At 40.0% G+C, this 19,727-nt stretch overlaps 1 protein-coding gene across 3 annotated transcripts in view; it reads right to left on the reverse strand.

Moving 5' to 3' along the window:
- scaper (S-phase cyclin A-associated protein in the ER) overlaps positions 1–19,727 on the reverse strand; it is a 58,970-nt gene that overhangs the window by 18,528 nt on the left and 20,715 nt on the right. For all 3 annotated transcript variants that reach the window (XM_079681691.1, XM_079681692.1, XM_079681693.1), the window contains 5 exons: positions 19,599–19,706; positions 15,208–15,344; positions 11,063–11,128; positions 10,231–10,357; positions 3,960–4,075 (listed from right to left, as the gene is read on the reverse strand). In XM_079681691.1, the coding sequence (XP_079537817.1) occupies positions 3,960–4,075; positions 10,231–10,357; positions 11,063–11,128; positions 15,208–15,344; positions 19,599–19,706 (554 nt within the window). The remainder of the gene's footprint in view (positions 1–3,959; positions 4,076–10,230; positions 10,358–11,062; positions 11,129–15,207; positions 15,345–19,598; positions 19,707–19,727) is intronic.

Genomic DNA, 19,727 nt, shown 5'->3' on the forward strand with positions numbered 1-19,727 from the left:
TCTGACCAACTTCCAGATCAGGTTGAGTCCCGGCCTCTTAAACAGGGTAAATTTGTGTTCAGGGGAAGAAAAATAATCCTAAGCCAAAATAAAAGGTGAGGAGCAAATCCATTTCCTTGTGCTGTCAAACAATCCCTTCATTCACTGCTATCTAAATGACATTTAATTTGATTCTGCTGTTGATCTCTCCGATACCCTGAGTGCTTCCAAGACATCTACTCTGGCTGTCGGGTCACACTGGCCAGGTATGAAAGGGAAGAAATCTGATGAGCCGTCCCACAGCATCACGCACAGGAGCATGAGTGCGTGCACACACACAAACACACACTCACAAATGGTGGAAAACATCCTGAAATAATACCACAGGTAGCAGGTCTGATTTCACAGGATACACCAGGTCATGTGAGACAGTGGTGGAAATACAAATTGGGTTAACACGCAACGTCCAACAACCTCCTCTGGAGATCACCTGTTCCAGTTACTGTCATAGTTCGGCTTTGTTTGGTTAATCTGTCAACATACAGGACAATCAACACATTAGAATATATACATAGGGATACGATTCTACTCTCCAAATAATCAGATAAAATATATACAGTACTGCCACTTTTTATTTTTTTTACATATTGTGTTTTTTTTTACTCTAAATAGCATGTTCATACTTAGTACATACATAAATATGTAAGTCTATTCTCTCCACTTGAGCTGCACTATACTTCTGCTGCTGTAATAATGTAAATGTCCCCGTTTTGGGACAAATTAAGGAATTCTGAGCGTCCATGTTTTCTTTGTTAAATGGCTTTTAAAAGCACAAGTTGTCTACAAACAGATGGAGTCCAGTGCTGAGACCACTTACGAAAAGTACCAACATTTCGCTTAAGGACAGACAAAATTATAACCATCTTAACGATGGGTTTGGGGGGAAACTGATAATATGAAGTTGTTAAAATGTTATATGTATATTTCTTCAAACCAAAATACCGAACGTCAAACCAGAATTGGTCCCTTTATTTATTTTGTCTTTATTAGCTCAGGGGTCGGGGTCAAAACAGATCAACACTACATATACAAGTATTCATTTATATTTAGTTCACCTTAATCAAAATATGAATAGAATACCAATTTAAAAAATGCCAACATTTCACTGGTCTTAGTGTGTCAAATAGTTACTGATTTTCTTAGATGAATTTTTCAAATGGCAGTTCTTTGTATATCTTATAGTTTTGGTTGTGCTAACTGTATAAAACAAATCTGTAGACGTCTCCCTGAGCTCTGGGAACTTAGGGTTGACAACTTTGTTTTACCATCTTCGGATATTTATGAAACAATGACTTGTGAGAGTAATCGACAGATTAATAGTAAATTGCCGCTCATAAATAATAAAGGTATGGATTTCAGAGAAAAAGAAGGAACATAAGAACAATCTAATTCACTTTTAAAATGAATATTAAGTAAAAATGAGTTTTGCTCCCAAAAAATAAACTAGATGCCAACTTTTTGTGATGTTGTGCATTTTATGAGACATCCTCGCTCCAGCTGAAGCTAATGATAGTGGCTGCATAAACTCTGATCTAGACATTCCAGTGACCACAGGGTTACACCAGGACATTAGCGGAGCCTCGCAGAGGAATTAGCTCATTAATGTAATGGTAACAATATGGAATCAGCCTCCCCAGGGAGAGATATGGCAGGAGCATCTCCGCAGCTGCCTTTTTTGTAAATCACTCAGCTTATCTGGTAGGAGGAGGTGATCAATACAGCAGCATCACTGTAAACAGATAATGTAGCACACTCTGGGGTGAGCGTCTGCATAGCAGCCCATTAGGCCACACAGCCATCCAGATGACGGATGGTGATAAGTAGACAGTCGGCCTGCGTCCTTGTGTTGCATCTCGTCACCAGCTCCAGACTACACTGACCTGACCGAGGACCACTACAAGGTTGAAGTGTGATCTCTCCTAGTGCTCTTTACACGGTTTCCAACACTGAACTAAAAAGTCTGAGATGATTTTTGAGTTATGAAATGTTGAAAGGTGAACATGAATCCACGAAGAAATAAAACTACCTATAATGTACATACCAGGTTGTAGCTTACAACTGTAATGTTATATCTACACTATTCATCAATCCTCACTACCGAACATATTGTAAAGAATATACGCGGTCAGGATGAATGTCTCATGGTGCTGGATTGATGTGTTCATCCGGTTCAGTTCTCGGCTCTCAGCTGGAAAAGCTCTCAAGGGTCCAGCAGTATTATCATCATAAGACTAAGGGATAGGGAAGCCGACGAACCATGCATCAGGCTTGTTTCTAAAGAAGCTACTGCATCCAGCTCTTAGGCCTTGAACACCGTAGTGTGTCTGCCGTTTCCTCATAACTCACTCCACAGTTTGCTTGTGTAAGCGTGCATAGGACAGAGAGACGAGAGTGTAGTCTTCACCTGATGATCCTTCACCACGGCAACATGTCAAAAGAAGTCTTAAAAGCCAAAGAAGTATTGTTTCACTTAAGCCAACACGGCGTCATGCACGGATGTGCAAACAATCTCTGCAAACAAACTCTGCAAACAAACGCTTTGTCCAAAAGACAGTCGCTCCATTTAAGATAATAACATTTCTTCCAAATCAGAAGTCTGCTTGAAATTCCCTCAGATTACAATGATTGAGGAAGAGAGAGTACAAAAAAATCAATATACATGTGATGCCCTTTAAAAGCCTTATAAATATAAGAAGCATTTGTCCATTAGCAGAGATTCAGAGACCAGTAAATGCTAATGAATGGGAGTGCAAGGCCATTCGAGTCCATTACAGAGTCCCACTAGTGAGTACAGCAGCCTCTCTGAGGTTATCTACTGGCAGGCTGTGCACACACCAGACCCACAACTCAGAAATACTCTGCACTCTAAATGATAGATGGGACACATGTGCTTTTTGTGTTTCGAGAGAAAAAAGAAGGGACACAAATTGATTACGGAAATGGAAACACTCTCCATTTCTAGAAGGGCAGTGCTGTTACTCATTAATACATTTGAGGATATTTATTGAGATGAAGCAATTATATACAAGGATAAAGTGGGTTAGTTGAGATTAGCTCACTCACTTTGGGCAATTGCAAACACAATGACAAAGAGAGAGTGTGTTGTCAGAAGGGTCAGAGAAAGAATACAGTCAAAGAGAAGTCTTTGAGAAGAAGGACTGTAACAGCTGTTTGAGGCCTGGTGAATGTTTACAGCACCGAGTGGACAGACATTAAACAGTGTGAGTGCTCCTCAGAAACGCAAAAATGAAAATCTACTATTTCCATTTTTATTCTTTCAACATTTCCACCTCAAGTGTGTTTGTACGAAAACAAAGGGAGAAGTAGAACTGTGCTTACAGTTTTGGCAACGATTAAGATCAGCCATAAATAAACAATTCAAGTTTTACTTTTTTTGATATAGTTTACTATTCATAAGTTATAAAGTACACATATTTGACTTGTTCTTCTTCTGTGTTTTCATAATGTATTTATGTAAATTGTTGATAGTGGCTTTTGATGTATTAAATGTAATAAAAGATTTCATCAGATCATTGACTTATATTAGAGAACATTATTATTAAGAGGGATATATGTGATGTTATTTTCAGTGGGGCATCATGCAGGTGCTATTTACCATACATGCAGGCTCACAGGGAATATCTGTCTACAGCTGTTTTCACCTTGACAATGAACCTAAATTTAGACTTTCACTTAGAGAACTCATGGCTAATCTCACGACTGATCTAAGCAACAAGTGGTTTCAGAAATCAAAACTATTCGTATCATGTGCTAAAGAGACAGCTCACCCTGCTGGCTTGAAACAGAAACGTGATTAAGTCATGATATTAAACTGAAAGGCATACAGAGCATGCTTTCCTCTTTTTAAAGTACATCTTTATGGTAGGATGTAAGTATTTGAATGTGGTAACAGTACTCACTTTAGAGGAATACGAGGAACTGCAGTGGGTGTGGAAACAGCAGTGACGACCTGCAGAATCTGTTCCAGAGCCGACAGGCCGCCGCCTACCTGGAAGGCCACTTGGTCTGCATTGTGCTGTGGGGAGAGAGAGAGAGAGAGAGAGAGAGAGAGAGAGAGAGAGAGAGAGAGAGAGAGAGAGAGAGAGAGAGAGAGAGAGAGAGAAATAAAGAGCGAGAGAGAAAGAAAGAGAGAGATGGTGAAACAGAGGTACAGTCAGGGAGCGACAAGCCACAGGCTGGGCGGGGGATTACATGGCTCTCATCAGAGAGGGAACCTCTCTTTCTCCTAAAGGGGCGAGGGACTGAAATCTGAAACAAAGTGATCCCAAAGGTATTCCTGTTTAATCTCAAAAGTGCACAACCCGACTCCGCCCCACAACAGTCAAGTTTCAGTGAAAGGCAAATGCTCTACAGGCTTTAGTTAGCACCGGGGTGGTCTCTCAACTGATGTCCAAAGACTGGATAAAACTGAGAAAATACCACTTGGCCAAATAAAGAAGGGGGCAAGTGGAGAGCTACACATTTAGGACAATCCCTCTATTAGGATAGGATACAGAAAAACACTAGATTTCAAGTTGATAATATGGGATTTAAGAGCTATGTAATCCTGTTCAGAGACTTTCCATGGTTCAACCCTATTCAGGGATGAAATATAAATCATACAAATACTTAGAAGAGGGAAAAGTCAGTCCAGTCTGTAGAATGATGTTCATATGTTAATAGTTAGGTCCTGCTGTCCTGGGATGATACAGTATTTGGCTGTAAGTCAGATGTTGTTGCACAGTGTCTTATAAATCAACAAGTACAAAGCCAGGAGCGCGGCTGACTATCTGGCGTGTTTGTGCCCGGGTGGACAGGAGGAGTGGAGCTGGAGGGGAGCTGCTGATGGAGGGCCTTCTTCACACAGGGGGGGCCGTGTTACACTGCAGGTCACTCCTACAGCTAATGAGGTTAGAGGCTCGTCAGTGCTGTGACAGCACTAAAATCCAGCCACTTCACAGTGCTTTTGTTCTGCAGATGGGAAGTTGCCAACAAGCCTGAACACATAGAGAGAGAAGCGCTTTACCAAATTACAGATAAGCTCTTCATCTGTCATTCCCACTGCTGCGGTAACTGCTTCTCGATTCCGGTGTTAGACACACAGAAGACACACTGAACAATCATTTAAGGTTGGTGACAACATTTTTTATCACACATGCCAAAGAACCCATGCCTTCAACTTGATGAGAAATATCTCAAAGACTAAGCAGTGTTTGTAAAGGACCTAATTATAACTTCCTTTCTGTATGCTGGCTGCCATTTCCATGCCTAATCAATTGGGTCTCAGTCACTGAGCTTGGCTTAACCCCTCTCTTAACCCTCCCATCAACACACCTACCTAAAAGCTTCTAGGCAAAATGAGAAAAGGCAGCTCTTTCATAGCAGCTTATCAAATGGTATTAAAGGGGGTAACTGGGACCTGCCCAGTCCTGGCTGGGTTTCTTGGCTAGTCAGTTCCTTTTCTGCTCTGTTGACAGATGTATCTGTTGTGATGACGGAACAATACAAGTGAAGAGGATTAAGCTCAAACTACCAGACATACTATCTTGAGGTGGTCTATGCATGCAATGGTCCACAGTGAAAAAAGAAGGCACCAGAGTATTGAGGACACACATTTCACCAAAAGTCAAGTAAAAGTTTGTTTTGCATAATAAAACAGCTCTGAGGTTGGCCAATGTTGATCTTCTTGCTGTGAAAAGCAGTTGACTATCCAAGCACATGGGTTTACCAACACCGAAGTGATGACAAATCCTTTATACAAACCCTACCACACAGTGCAACAGGCGTCATGTTTGTATGTAATTACAGTGACAGAGAATGTACACAGTAAGCTACATTTGCATACAAACTTAACAGGATGAAAACAGTGTTTCCACCAGGTTCCGCCCACTGTTTTTAAAAGTACACCCCAAAACGTTGGGAACTTGTTTGCAACCAAATTAGATAAGAAGATTAGTTATCAGTTTCTTCTCTCAGCATTGAGGCTACATAGCTCAATTAGAAAGGTTGTCACAGGCTCACAGTTAACAACTAAACCAAAGGGGCTTTAGGATGCATAGTTGTTATCAAACTTCAGTAGGGCTAACAACTTTTTTTTAAAATTACATTCTCATAAAGGAAGTTCAGGACATGACAAAAACGAAAATTAAAAGGAAAGAAAGTTATCAATAAGTGTGTGTTTAGTATTGTTCAGTGCATATGCAAAGACTCCGAGAGATTGTTTTACTTTTAGAGGGTCACTGCACATATTTTACACGTCAATGTCAATGCAGGAGTGCTACTTAGCCTTTGAAAACAACTGCATAATGTCTTATGTGGTCTGAGAAAAATACTAAAGTGACATACTCAACTGATTTTTACTATAGGCTTAACCCTTGCATATACTATTTGCACAAAACTAGGCTAAACATGCACGGGACCTTCAGCATCTCTGAATTAAAAGCACATAGATGCAACTCATATTGTTCCTGTGGGTAAGACAGCTAACATTTGGTTATTTTCCAAAATGTAGGAGTGTTTTTTTTTTTTGAGTCCCTATCTGTCAGATCTTGGCTACACCCCCAACAGAAGCTATAACAAAACACAGTAACAAGATGAGCAACTAATTTCCCTTAAAAGGAAAAAAGAGCCATCGCTAAGGGCAGAGCATTAAGACACAAGTGAGAAGGATGGCTCCTGAATTATACAACAGGGGGAATCTTATTCAATTATTGTCCAGGGTGACCATTGTTACCCCAGCTGATGGGAGGCCCGAAGCAGCTGGTAGTTCCTGCTACAATGTCCGCAGAGCAGCAGAGCAGCCAGATTGCACTCTGTAGTCTCCTCCCATCAGACACTTTAATTAAAGCAGAGAGGAGGGCACAGCCTCAGCCCTGCCCCACCAACAGATGGACAACAACTGGCAGAGTTCATTAAGGTCTCACTGCAACTTCAAATCAGGAGTTCACTCCTTCACAACTAAAAAACCTAACAATGATTACCCTCTACTAACATGAATGTCATCATTGTGCATACAGCTTTATAGGAAAGCTTAAGAGAGGTAAACAAAGCTCCGGGGGCTGAGTCCACTGTAAACCACAACAAGGCTGCTGCAGTAAACATTTTAACGTTGAATATAAACTTGTGTGTTTACAAGACATAATGGCATATCATTTTGTGTGAGTGCAGGGCAAACATGGAAATGGATAATTCCACAAATTGTGTTTATTCTGTAAAATGAACAAAGATTAATCAAAGGCCTGTGTGGTGCAGAATCAAACCTCCCACAGAAACCACACACCGCCTCTAGTTGTAACTTATAAACCAAGAAGCTTAGAAGTATTTCACTTCCCATTTGTTTTGTGGTGAGGAAAACAAACATGAGGTTATTGAGGAACAAAAGAAAGCCTACAATAAGAAAATACAAGAACATTAAGAGCTAACAACTTTGAGCTGATTTCCATTCATGTAAAAGGTTAATTTTCTAATTGAATCATCTCATTAATCCAAATAGGCAGCATCAAAGACAGTGATATTGAGGTTGGAAAACATTGAGGATAAAATGAACAATTGATTGATTCCTTAAATATTTAATTATTCATTAGATCAATAATCTTGTCAAAGAAAATATCCAAAATAATGACAGATGTTGGTTCAAGAAGCTAAAAAGGAACATGGACACTACCTCTTTTAAATAATTATATATCATTTTGTTAAATGTTATGCTAAATAAAGCAAGTACATTTAGTAGCAAATACTTTTCTATATTCAAAATGTTTGTTAGTTCTACTTAATGAAGGGCTTCAGTATTTAAAATAAAACTAATTTGACAAGATGAGAAATAAAAGAATCATGTCTGCTGTACATAACTTTGAATTTCTTTTACAAAAACGAAATAATTATCGATGAGTATGCATACAAGTTTAAGGTTTTGTCAGAACTGATTTTACTTTTACTAACTGATACAAACTTTTAAAAAGGTTTGTTGATGGTCCATTTCTAACATATAAGACAAACAATATGTTATTATTATTCACAGATAGTGACATCTGTTTTTATAACCTCGGTTTTCAGAAAACAATGAGTACTGTACAACACAGTACCATTTTTATTAAATTCTTGCGGAAGAATATTTTGCGTATGATGTTGGAAAACTGAAGAGCTTATTGCTCAATTTTGCCGTCTTTGACAATTTTCTGACACTGCTGATCTGGGCTGTATCTGTCAGTCTGCTGGAGGCCCAGGCAGGAAACCTTGTTATCCTGCCACGCTGCCCTTAGCCTTCCCCCCCCATGTCCCCTGATAAAACTCCCAGAAGTCCCCCTGGTTGGCCCAACCGCGCTCTGACAGCTGGCAAATGAAAAAGTTAAGTCTTTAGCGCTCGGAGCACGGTGCTCCTGACAGTTCCTTACCTGTCATACATGTTGCCCTTTCCTGGACAGGCTTTAACTGAAAGCAGCGGTAAACACTTTGGGCAATATATAAATACAAGTGCTCAATAATAAGGAAAGAAAAGAGCAGCACATGGGGAAAATTGATATCCTCGATCACCCAGAGTAGAGAAAAGAATCAGGTTTGACACAAAATAAACCATTAGAGGCCACAGAGGGAGAGACACATCGGGGTCAGAGACGTAGCCTAGAAAGCACGGGAGAAGTGAGGGGGTCCAAACAGCAGTGCAGGAGGGGGAGTGTCGGGTGTTGTCTAAGGAATTAGCAGAGAAAGTGGAGACTGAATCAGATATGGGGGAGAAAAACAAATCTCTAGGTGAGTCAATGACATGAGAGATGCTTGTTAGGTCAAATAATCTAAACGGTCTCGACTTGATGTGACTCAGGGGCCAGACAGCCATGCTGACGGAGACCCTATTTATTTGACTTTGTCCAGGGATTAGAGAGGGAAGTGCTCCCCAGGCTGTCTCATTGGCCAATCACATTCTTCCACTTAGCTTTGGGTGAGTTTTTCAGTAAGAAGCTGTTGAAGCAGAACTTGACAAAACAGTTTAAACATGTGCTTTTGAATCGAGGGGAAAGACAAAGCAAAAAGAGCTGCCTCCTTCCCAGCGACACCACTGTTGAATAGAGCACATCTACTGTGGCCCACTGACCTCTGACCTCCCACTGGGAGTATGTGGAGCTGAGGGGAGGAGCTCTCGTGTAGTGACAGCTTGTGAGCTACTCACATCACACCGGTCTCCTCCTCTCTCCTTACAGGACGCTCTGCCACCCACCTCAGCCACCTCTTTCTTTGCCTCTCAGGGGAAATTCGGTAATAGCCTCTCCAGCCGCCCCCCTCGTCACTGATGGGACACCATAATCTCTCTATCCTCACGCCCAGAGGCATGCACAGTGGGATGTTATGATGGCTCAAACCACAACTCGGCGGGAAATTTATGCCTCATTACAGGAAGTGGGGCTGTATATTCTCCCCATCATAAACATGGTGGCAGGTGTTTTAATTCCTCCTCTCAGTCTCAAATTGATGTGAGTTTTACTGTAAAAAAAAAAACGTCATGCAACAAAACCCCTGGGACAGATGTTTCAAATCAAGTGTAGTTTAAAATGTCTGCCATCATATCTGAGAATGTTATACACTGTATTATTCAGCTGTAAAGAACGGAAAAGAGAAAAGCCAAACCTCTGAGGCAAGCACATTTTACATTTCTTCAAAGTCTTGTGCATCCATGGCATTTCATCTGGAAATCCAATTTACTATTGTCTAAACATCTGAGTCGAGCAAGCCACATAGACACGAGACAATGCTTGCTCTCGTGCCGGGAAGCTTCTCTATTGGATCCATGTGCACAATGAAAACACAGTTAATCTGGTCTTCATTACCCAATAACCAAAGGCAAGTTGGTTCAGAGTAAGTGATACGCTACATTGGGAGGGTGAGACACAGAGAGACACAGCCAAACCAAACTCATCACCGAGACATGCCAAAGGGCTGGCATGACCTGTGCACGGCTGCAGACTGCTCAGTCCACAGACGTGCAACAGACATGACGCACCAAAGCAAATGTGAAGTGGTAACAGGCAGCTGGGAAACAATGCGATAGACATTCACCGTAAAGAAAATAAAAAGGTAGTAGACGCATAATAAAGTTTTGCTGATTAAACCAATTCCTTTTCAAATAATCAATACACCGATAAATGATACAAATGACTAAGTCCTTACGTTTTCTGGGTCTACGTGATGCATTTGTTGCTCTACCTGTTTCTCTAAGATGCGAGAGATTTCTCCCAGCGTTCGGTCCAGACCGGACACTTTGTTGTTGGCCCACTGGCCGCTGTCCTGGCCCTGCAGCTGCTTCAAGAGGTCCTTCACCAGGCGCTGCAACCTGAACACACAGCCAAAGGTTTATTATAAATCCATTTACTAAAACCAGCTCTGTATCCATGATTCAATGTTTCTTCAGCCATCTTTGATCCACAACAGAAGGCTGAAACTAGTTAGCTAGTTAAATGATTAGTCAATCAACAGAAAAATACAATTTGGATTATCAATTCATTGATTTAATCATTTTTAGGAAACATTACAATAAAGTTCAGTTTCAACTTCTCTGATGATAAGACTGCTGCTTTTCTTTGTTTTTTAAATGAGTGGACTTAATCTATTTGTCATTTGGACTGAATATCACTGAAAAGGGTCAATCAAAAAACCAATGTGGATATTTTGTTAAGAAATAAATGTTTTAAAATGAACATGATTGAGCCTCTAATGTTTAAATATTGACCAGCTGTCTCTTACAGCACATTTAGGTTTTTACTGGTCATCCCAAAACCAAACAGTCTACAGATTGTCATCTTTGGTAAATTATGATTTTTTTTACAGTTAAATAAGAAATAAAACAAGTTTAATTTTAAATAGTATTATTCATGCGTTTTGGAAAATTGTGAAACGTTTAACAAACTCAATTTTCAGAATCTTCTTTAAAAAGATGAAGATTAATCAATTGTAAAAATAGTTAATGGTAGCAGTAACCTACACAAAAGATTTGTCAGAGTAAAATAAAATAAAATAATTTGAAAAGGTATACACTCACTTGGCCTTGTATGGGGAGTCGGGGACTTGCGTCTTAACTTCCATTGTCGTCTCGAATTCCTTCGCCCTGCAGAGGGAGGAGTCGGAAAAAGTCTTTGAATACCAGGACAAAAAAATGCTTGGCCTGTCAGTAAAAAACACAACGAATGAAAGTGTGAAAAGGGAGAGAAAAAAGTTCAAACTAAGTCTGTTTATTTGGCCTGTCAGCCACTCACCAAGTAACTGGGCTTAAAATAATCAGACACCGGCTCAGTAGGGACAAGTGTTTTGCTGCCATCGACTTCATTCTACCTTTAAAATCCGCCTTCCTTTGAGTCGTTTTTAACAAGGGAGGCTCAAGTTCTTCGCCTAACTCAGTGTCAAATAAACAGTAAAGGGGGTTACAAGCATGCAACCCGTGTTTTGAATGTGTGACCTACTAAAAGGTCATGGTCATTAGGGGACTGGTATCTCTGTGGCATTACTCCAACAGTCTGAGAAACTCAAAGTGTGTGTGTGTGTGTGTGTGTGTGTGTGTGTGTGTGTGTGTGTGTGTGTGTGTGTGTGTGTGTGTGTGTGTGTGTGTGTGTGTGAAATTGTGTTGGGGATTCTATCTGTCACTCAGGTTTTCCCAGACATGATAAGTAACTATTGATCAGTTAGATTGAGCGCCTTCCGGTTACCCATCTCTACACTGATAGGATCAAACACTTCCTGGAAGACGACAGGTGGATTTGTCCCCAGCAGTCCCAAAGCCTTATCCACTTTTCACAATCTCTTGTATTCAAGGGCAGACATCTAGAGGCAACTGATAACTCAACTCACGGCTAGGACATCAAGTTACAAAAAAAAGGTTGAATTGCTATGCAGCGCCAATGTTCTAGTGCTCAGACCGATTTAAGTTATACTGTAGAAGTTGTCTTCATGATGGTAATCGGTTATTTATTATCTGTAGAAATGTAGCCGTTATAGAACTCTTGTAAAGACTAAAATAAATAAAAAGAAAGGAACATTTAAACAAGCAATCTACGAAATCAGCCAGATAACTTTTCAAATAAAAAATTGTAAAAATGACAGTCTCAATGCATTACACGTCAATGTCAATAGACCAAGTTAAAAGCAAGAATAATAACATAGTCATTCTAGACAGTCATTTTTTGTGTCCTGAGACTAGGATAAATGGGTAGCAGGGACTTGTGCTTTCGGAAGGGCCTGAACCTTATCCGCCCTGTTTGTCATTTTAATATAACAATATTAATCTCTGACAGGTTTATACCCAACCAGGTTAAACAGGGAGCAATTGCAGAACAATCCATTATTGTCATAAGCAGCCCTTGTTAAATGGGCCTCTGGCAATAAATATCTGTGATCAGCAATGAGAGAATGCTAAAATCTATAATGCAATACTAGAAGCATTTTAACATAACAAATCTCCAACCCTGATACCCAGGACGACAACATATGTTTAGTAAAAGGAGCCAGGCATAAGTTCAAAGGTAACAAAGGAGAGTAGAGAATCAACAAAAACTTAAAATATACTTTACTACAATAACTCAATGTACTATAACCCCATTTAGCTTGTATGTGCATTGATGTCAATTCATTTACAAGCAAGACCTTTCCCCTTAATCTAGGGCAGCAGACAGTCGAATAAATTAGAGCTAGCTTACCACCTCATACTGTATACCATACGCCATACAGGAGTGTCTTTGTATATACACCACCACCTGAGGTCCACACACAACAACACACTGGCCACTCTGTTCCCTGCTGAGTGAACCACGAGCAGCCAGCTCCAGACCAGCAGCCCGTAACGGAGCATAAGTGGAGCTTTCCAAATTCAGAACCCATCCTGACACTTACTGACAGACTACTTACATGAATTTTTAATAGCATTTTCTCTTCCCAAAACACTTATTAGATATCCAAACCGCAAAAACAAACACGTGGGATAAAATGTGTGTTCACTGCTTTATGGCAGAGCAGAGCTGCCATGTTGGCCTGCTGAAAAGCCCAGTGAGAGGCACTCACGTTTTACGGACGCCATACGGTGTTCCAATAAAACGGTTCGTTTCCACCCGGTGGTGAAGCGGTTCACCTTTATGTTTACTGGGGCTCTGTGTTATTTATGACCCCTGAAAGCCCTGCTGCCTTTGAGTGCTAGTCTCAGCAGGGCTGGTGCAGGAGTGATGGTGAACAGAGACAGATCATGTTGTCACTTTCTCAGCACCGCTGAGCCTCACAAAGCCAAAAACAGCAGCACTGAGAATAAAGAAATGTAGCAGAACGTTTCAGACTATTGCAGCCTCTTTTGAAACTCTTTTTTTTTTTTTTAAATAAGAAAAAGCACAATAATAATGTATTATCTTTAGAAATCTCACTCAGGTCAAATCCACAGGTCATTAATAACACGAGGTTTGAGGCTCTATGAGGATCATTAAGTCTGTTTACACAGGAGGACAATGACCTCTGAAGAAATGTACTCCAGACTTAAATTGGCAATAGAGATCCACCTAAAATAGTCTCCTAGACAGGTCTGCTCACTAACTAAGCTCTCTTACTAGTTTTTTTATCTACGTGTTCTTTACAATTGATAAAACAGTAAATTAAATGTTTGCAGAGGATATACACAACTGACGCCATTACTATTATAAGAGTGTATGGATCATGTGAGATGTTAAAAAAAACCATTATTATCTGAATAATAAACCACCAAATATAAGAGACTAGACTGTGTGATGAGTCAGCAAGTGTTATTATTATAATAAACACGATCTTAAAGCTGTAATATTGTACGGTAACCTCAATTTATAAATCAAAATTGGCATTTAAAGTTCCTAAATCCATGAATAGATCTTTTGAATACCCAAATAAATATAATTATCATAAAACACACATTTTATTAGGCTAGCAATTCAAAAGCTATTCGGCTTTTCTGTATCCTTATTGTGTACACATCTTCTTTTTTTTTTAGGTATTTTGCAATGGAAATGGTATAGATGATCATTTAAGATAAAAACATTATACAGTAGTTGATCGCTGTATAAACTAGATTACTTATGTCCAGCCATTAAGACCCCATTATCAACACAACCTCCATTATATTGTTAATGGACTGCACTTAAATTGCACGGAGGGACAAAGCTGCTTTACAATGCCTCTCATTCACCCGAGTGCACACACACTCACACAGAACATACTGGACTTGCCGATGAGGCATATTTTTTTGGGTTGAGTGCCTTGCTCAGGGACATTTAGCCATGTGGACAGAAAGGGGCCAGGGATCCAACACTAACCCTGTGATGAACGGACTACCTTCTTTACCTTCTGAGCCTCACCATTAAGGCTTTCTGCAGTTTAAGATGTTTGCAATGCGATTGTCACATCATAACACATATGGCTTGTAAGAAATTCAAAAATATTGCTTGATTATTCATAGGCTACCGTCGGCTATACGCATATTTGTTGTTAATGTTTAAATGATGTTAAGGATATCTCTGCCACTGACTGAGTCTGATGGAGACCATTTCATTTGTCTTGGTAAGCAACATTCCTGTCTGTTTTATTCTCATCCTGTTTGTAGTAGAATGGTGATAATAATCTGCATCAATAACATCTACAGAACGTATTGTCAACGTTGTGTCTCTTCCCACTCCTCTCGCTCCCTGTTGTGACAGCCAGTTAAATAGATTGAGCTCAGGTCCAGGTTCTGACACACAGCAGCTCTGACTCCTATTTGTTGATTACTATTGATTTTCTTTGATACTTCATTTAAAAATCAATAGCTCAGAAGAAGAAAAATAGGCATGTCTCATACATACTTTAACATACATCCTGTGCAGCGAGGAAGCCTTCAGATTTGGCAATGGCATGGCAGCAATTTGGAGGAAAGCTCTTTACAGGTGAAAGCCGGGGCCTACGGATCGATTTGCAGTTTTGCTCCCCAATCACAGAAAGTGGTCATAAATTAAGCTCATCAGTGTTACCTTGTGGACAGCTAGGATGCACATAACATCTGCTTTCCATCTCCTTGTCACTCATAAAAATAAAAAAAGTCCTGGCACAGTTTTGTCCTCTGTGCCTCTGAGAGGATGAAGAGGAGAAGAAACAGAGCGAGTGCAAGGCTGACAGACAAAAAGAGAAGGAGAGAGGAAAAGGATGCATTACCTGGAGTTCATCCTGGCGCGGAGCTTCTTTGCTTTCTTCCGTGCCTTCTGCCTCTCTTCTCCATCCTTCATGTTCTCGGAAGACACAGAGCTGTCCGTCACTATATCCACAACGTATTTCTTCAGGGAAAGATGCTCCTAGGAGTAGACACATTCAATACATCAAAGACATTACTGGCAGGTGTTTGCACAATAACTTATAACGGACATCCAAAACAAACTATTTTGTCTGTTTTTGGCATTAAAACAAAGCACATTAATCAGTGGTGAAAAGTAAGTAAGTACTTAAGGACAGTTTTAAAAAGGTGAACTTGAGCACTTCCATTTCCTACGTCAGTACATTTCAGAGGGAAATATCACTAGATCTTTTAGAGCTCTTGATTCTATTGATATTCTACAGCTATTGATGAACCTACACAGGATACAACATAGGTTAAATTGGCTTTGCCTGGTTGGCTACAACATTAACATGCCACTTATAAATAAATGCATCTGTAATAATATTCCTAAGCAACTTAAACTCAACTCTTGACACAATTATTGTAAAGAAAATAGAAGAATGGCAGATGGTAAAAGTGAGACTTGATTGCCTTATCATCAAGAGTTGTGTGTATTGTACACCTCAATGTATTCTTCTTCTTTTTTTGGTCAATTTATTGAACATGTCAGAAACAAAACATACAACAATAATAATAATAATATATATATATAATTTTTTTCTTGTTTTTTCTGACTCATAATGATAATTACAACAAAGTACAAACAAATAATAAAAAAATAATAATAATAATAATTCTCAAATATCATGTTCAACAGGGGCAAGAAGAAGCTTAAAAAAAACTTTTCTGGTCCTACCCCCTCTAACATACATTTTCCTTATAAATAAAATATTAGGTCATCGTCATCAGCGATATGTTTGCTGTTTGTCAAAACAATCAGAAAGAAATTACTTTTACAATTACAAGAAATAAATAATAATTCTAATAATGTTGTGGAAATACAACAGCAAATATACTACTTTTTAAAATGTCTGTAGTTAGAATTTATAAACCTCAGATGTGGCTCTGAATGTATTTTGTGACATTGAGCTCTACACCTCTCAATAACACCATTGTATCCTGTAATAACCTCTGATGCTCGACAGTCTTTTGAAGCACCTCGCCCATGGACATGCTAAACGGCCGGAGGTGTAGCCTCCTGTCTGTCCCTGTCAGATGACGCTGATATTTCCACCAAGAGACAGGGGGATGTAACCTAATTTGAACAACATGATGCATGTGCTAGAAACCAATTATCCAATTATGCTGTCATCCAGCACCCCAGAGGAAAGGACGGCCTCACAGAGAAAAGGGTTTCCATTCAGACGATATGGTTGAGATAAACTGTGTGGGCTGCCTTACCCGTTGGCAAGTTTTGTCAGAGTACCTGAAAGGGTTTCTCACTTTGGAAATGCAGGTGTGTTAGGTGGGCGAAAGTGAATTATTAGTGCCCCAAATCTACTAACTAAAATGTTTCTTTAACATTATTACTTTACTACCCTAAAAAACTGTTTTATAAATGAGAGTCGCACAGTTTTGGTAATTTTACAGAATGGATAATCTGGGTTTTTTGTTTTTCAATGATTTGAAGTGGGCGAGACTCCTTTGGAAAAAGTTGATGTCGACAGATTAGGTGTTGCTCTTAAATCTGATTTTCCCACAAAAAAACAGTTCTAATGATGCAAATGAGCGAAATCTATGTGTTGAACTCTTAACAAACCATTTAAACTATATTTTCTTTTAAATTGAAGGTTTTTGGTTGTGTTCTTAGTGATTGCTATTCAATATTTTAGAGAAATATATTAGATTTAAAAAGACACATTTCTCAGAAAGTGTTATGCTGATCAGGCTGTCAATTTACGAGTAGTCTTAGATGCTAAAAGTAACAAGAGTAAAAAGTATAATGAAGATGCTGATAGAAGCCTGGAATATATAGGTGTGTGTGTGTGTGTGTGTGTGTGTGTGTGTGTGTGTGTGTGTGTGTGTACCTCTGCCCCCGACTCCATGACACCACAGGTCACTCATGACTCATGACCGTAGCTGTCCCTCTCTTGGGAGGCAGCTGCTCAGTAATCTCTCTGAGAGGCTATCCAGTGAAAGAGCCACACACTTAGTGGAATTGTTTCAACACAACCAAAACATCTTTGCAAAATCACACTGGGTAACATAAAAGGCTACCTGAAATATTAAAAGTGGTATAAGGCTGATGTACAGACTTTGATGCTGACTAGACTATGAAAGCCAATTCATATATAATGATTATATCATTATCCCATTTCCTGTCGCTAGAAGTCTGAATAACTACGGTAATATACTTTTGAGTGTTTGAGACAATCAGACTCGATGACAGACAGGTGTCTGCCACTGAAATGTTGTTACAAAGCAGCATAGACGCTGGCCTCGGGGCATTGCTGCCGCACAATACCACAGATTGCCCCTGGCGAGGGTAACATGATAACACTCTACACATCTCTTCCTTTACCCCACACAAAAAACCCTATACAGATCTCACAGGGGGCCAACGCAAATACAGATTACACAGGACATGTTCATGCACTGCCTCTTTTGTCCCATACAAAGGCCGGAGAGGTAGGCTTTCAATTAGGCGTGAAAGAAATCTGCTGTATTTCATGTCGGCGACTAGATGAGATATGACACTAAGCTGGATACAGTTACAGTCACTACAGTGGTTTACATGACAGAACTGTATTGAAATTAATACAACCAGTGACAATTAAGGAGTGGAATAGTAACATGGAGACAACAAAAAAAACTATCATTGGTTTCCCTCTTTCAACAGCAGCTTTCCCTGCTACAACTTGATGAATGTCAGATCTCAGAACAGCGTGTGGGAGGGAGAGGCTCGCTTCAGCTGGCCGTCTGGATATTTCATCAAGGTACTCAATTTGTGGCTATCAGCGCAGCTTTGACTACAAGACATTTAGGACTATTCAGTGCCTTTGGGAGGTCGGATACCCTCTGCATTCTGGTGATCCCTCTCCTGGCTATTTGCAGAGCAGTACAGACACTCTTTTCTAGAGAAGCCACTAGTTTTCTATCTAAAGGTGAACAATAGATAAAAGTCCTTACAGTATGTCAGAAGCCATGGGTTGTGGATATTACCTGCATCACTTTAAACCAGGACAGATGGTGAGTTAAAGAGCGATTGCATTTCTCAAGATCTCCCCTCGTACATCAATCCTACCCTTTTGATAACCATTGTTTTTTCCAATTGAATTCACGAGTCAGAATGAGAGGGAATGACCAAATATGAAGCCACAGGACATTTGCTGCCCGCCTCGGCCGAAAAACTATGGAGTGACCTCTGCACAGATGATCCAACCATCTTCATTTTAATTAAAAATCTTTCATTGCAGGAAGAGTTATAGAGCACGGTCTGGGAAATAGTTGGCAGTGCAATAAGTGGAATAGTGGACACCAAAATGAGGTTTGATATAAATAATAAGGGGTCACATAAGTAATCTAAACAAAGTCCCCAGGCATAGATATATTGCAAAGCTTGATGTAAAATAAGAAAAAGTAGTTGTAGACATATTATCTATAATGACTATAGGCCAAGTCTAATAATAAAACACTAAATGTGTCAAGAATGACAGGGTTGAGAAAAGGAATGATATTTTTACTGATATGTATTGACAAAACAAAACAATATATAAGCTGAGAAAAGAGCAACACCTCAGAATGATGGTTATTGGTCAAACGATCTAACCTATAGAAGTAGACACACTGCACATGTATATGAAGTAGTGCTCATGTACAACCTGTTTACAGTGCTATATTGAGGAAGTGCTTCTCTCCATTGCCTTGTTTATCATACTGTCAAACCGAGAAAAAAATGACCTGCATTTGCAAAGGAAATGATTTAGAGGAAAGGAAGGAAGGGGTATCAATTATTCCCCGGTGAAATAAGTCTTGAATGAAGGAGCTGCTCGGGCCAAAAGGTGCTGCGTATAGCACCAACAGTTGTCAGCCTCACAATGAGCACTGCTGAAAAGCCAATCTCATATTGCAGCCTGAGAGGTTACCTTGCATTAACGAGCTGCCTTCCCATGGAAAAGCGCTCCATGACAAAAACAGCCTGGAGACAAGGGGGTGATGTCACCCCTCCACTGAAGCACTGAACCCTAACTGTGTACATTTCAAGGCCCATTTGTAAATCGCACAAAGACAGGAACCGAGCCGTGGCAGAATACAAGGGGATGCATAAACAATAATAATGATCATGTCATAAAAGATAACTAAGGTCTCTCTTTGTCTTTTTACATGACACATGCAGCAGCAGGGTTATTTGACAGGATGAGTGCATGTTTGTTCCTGACAGAGTGATACGCACCACTTCCTCATCGGAGAGCTCCCGTCCCTGGATGCTGCTACTGTCCCGCACGGCCTGTTGGTGCCTCTTGCCCTTGGTGTGGCTGAACAGGTGCACCTCTGAGGTGATCTACAAACACAAACACAGCGG

The sequence above is a fragment of the Notothenia rossii genome (genome assembly GCF_949606895.1).
Source record: "Notothenia rossii genome assembly, chromosome: 5".
NCBI lineage: Eukaryota > Metazoa > Chordata > Actinopteri > Perciformes > Nototheniidae > Notothenia > Notothenia rossii.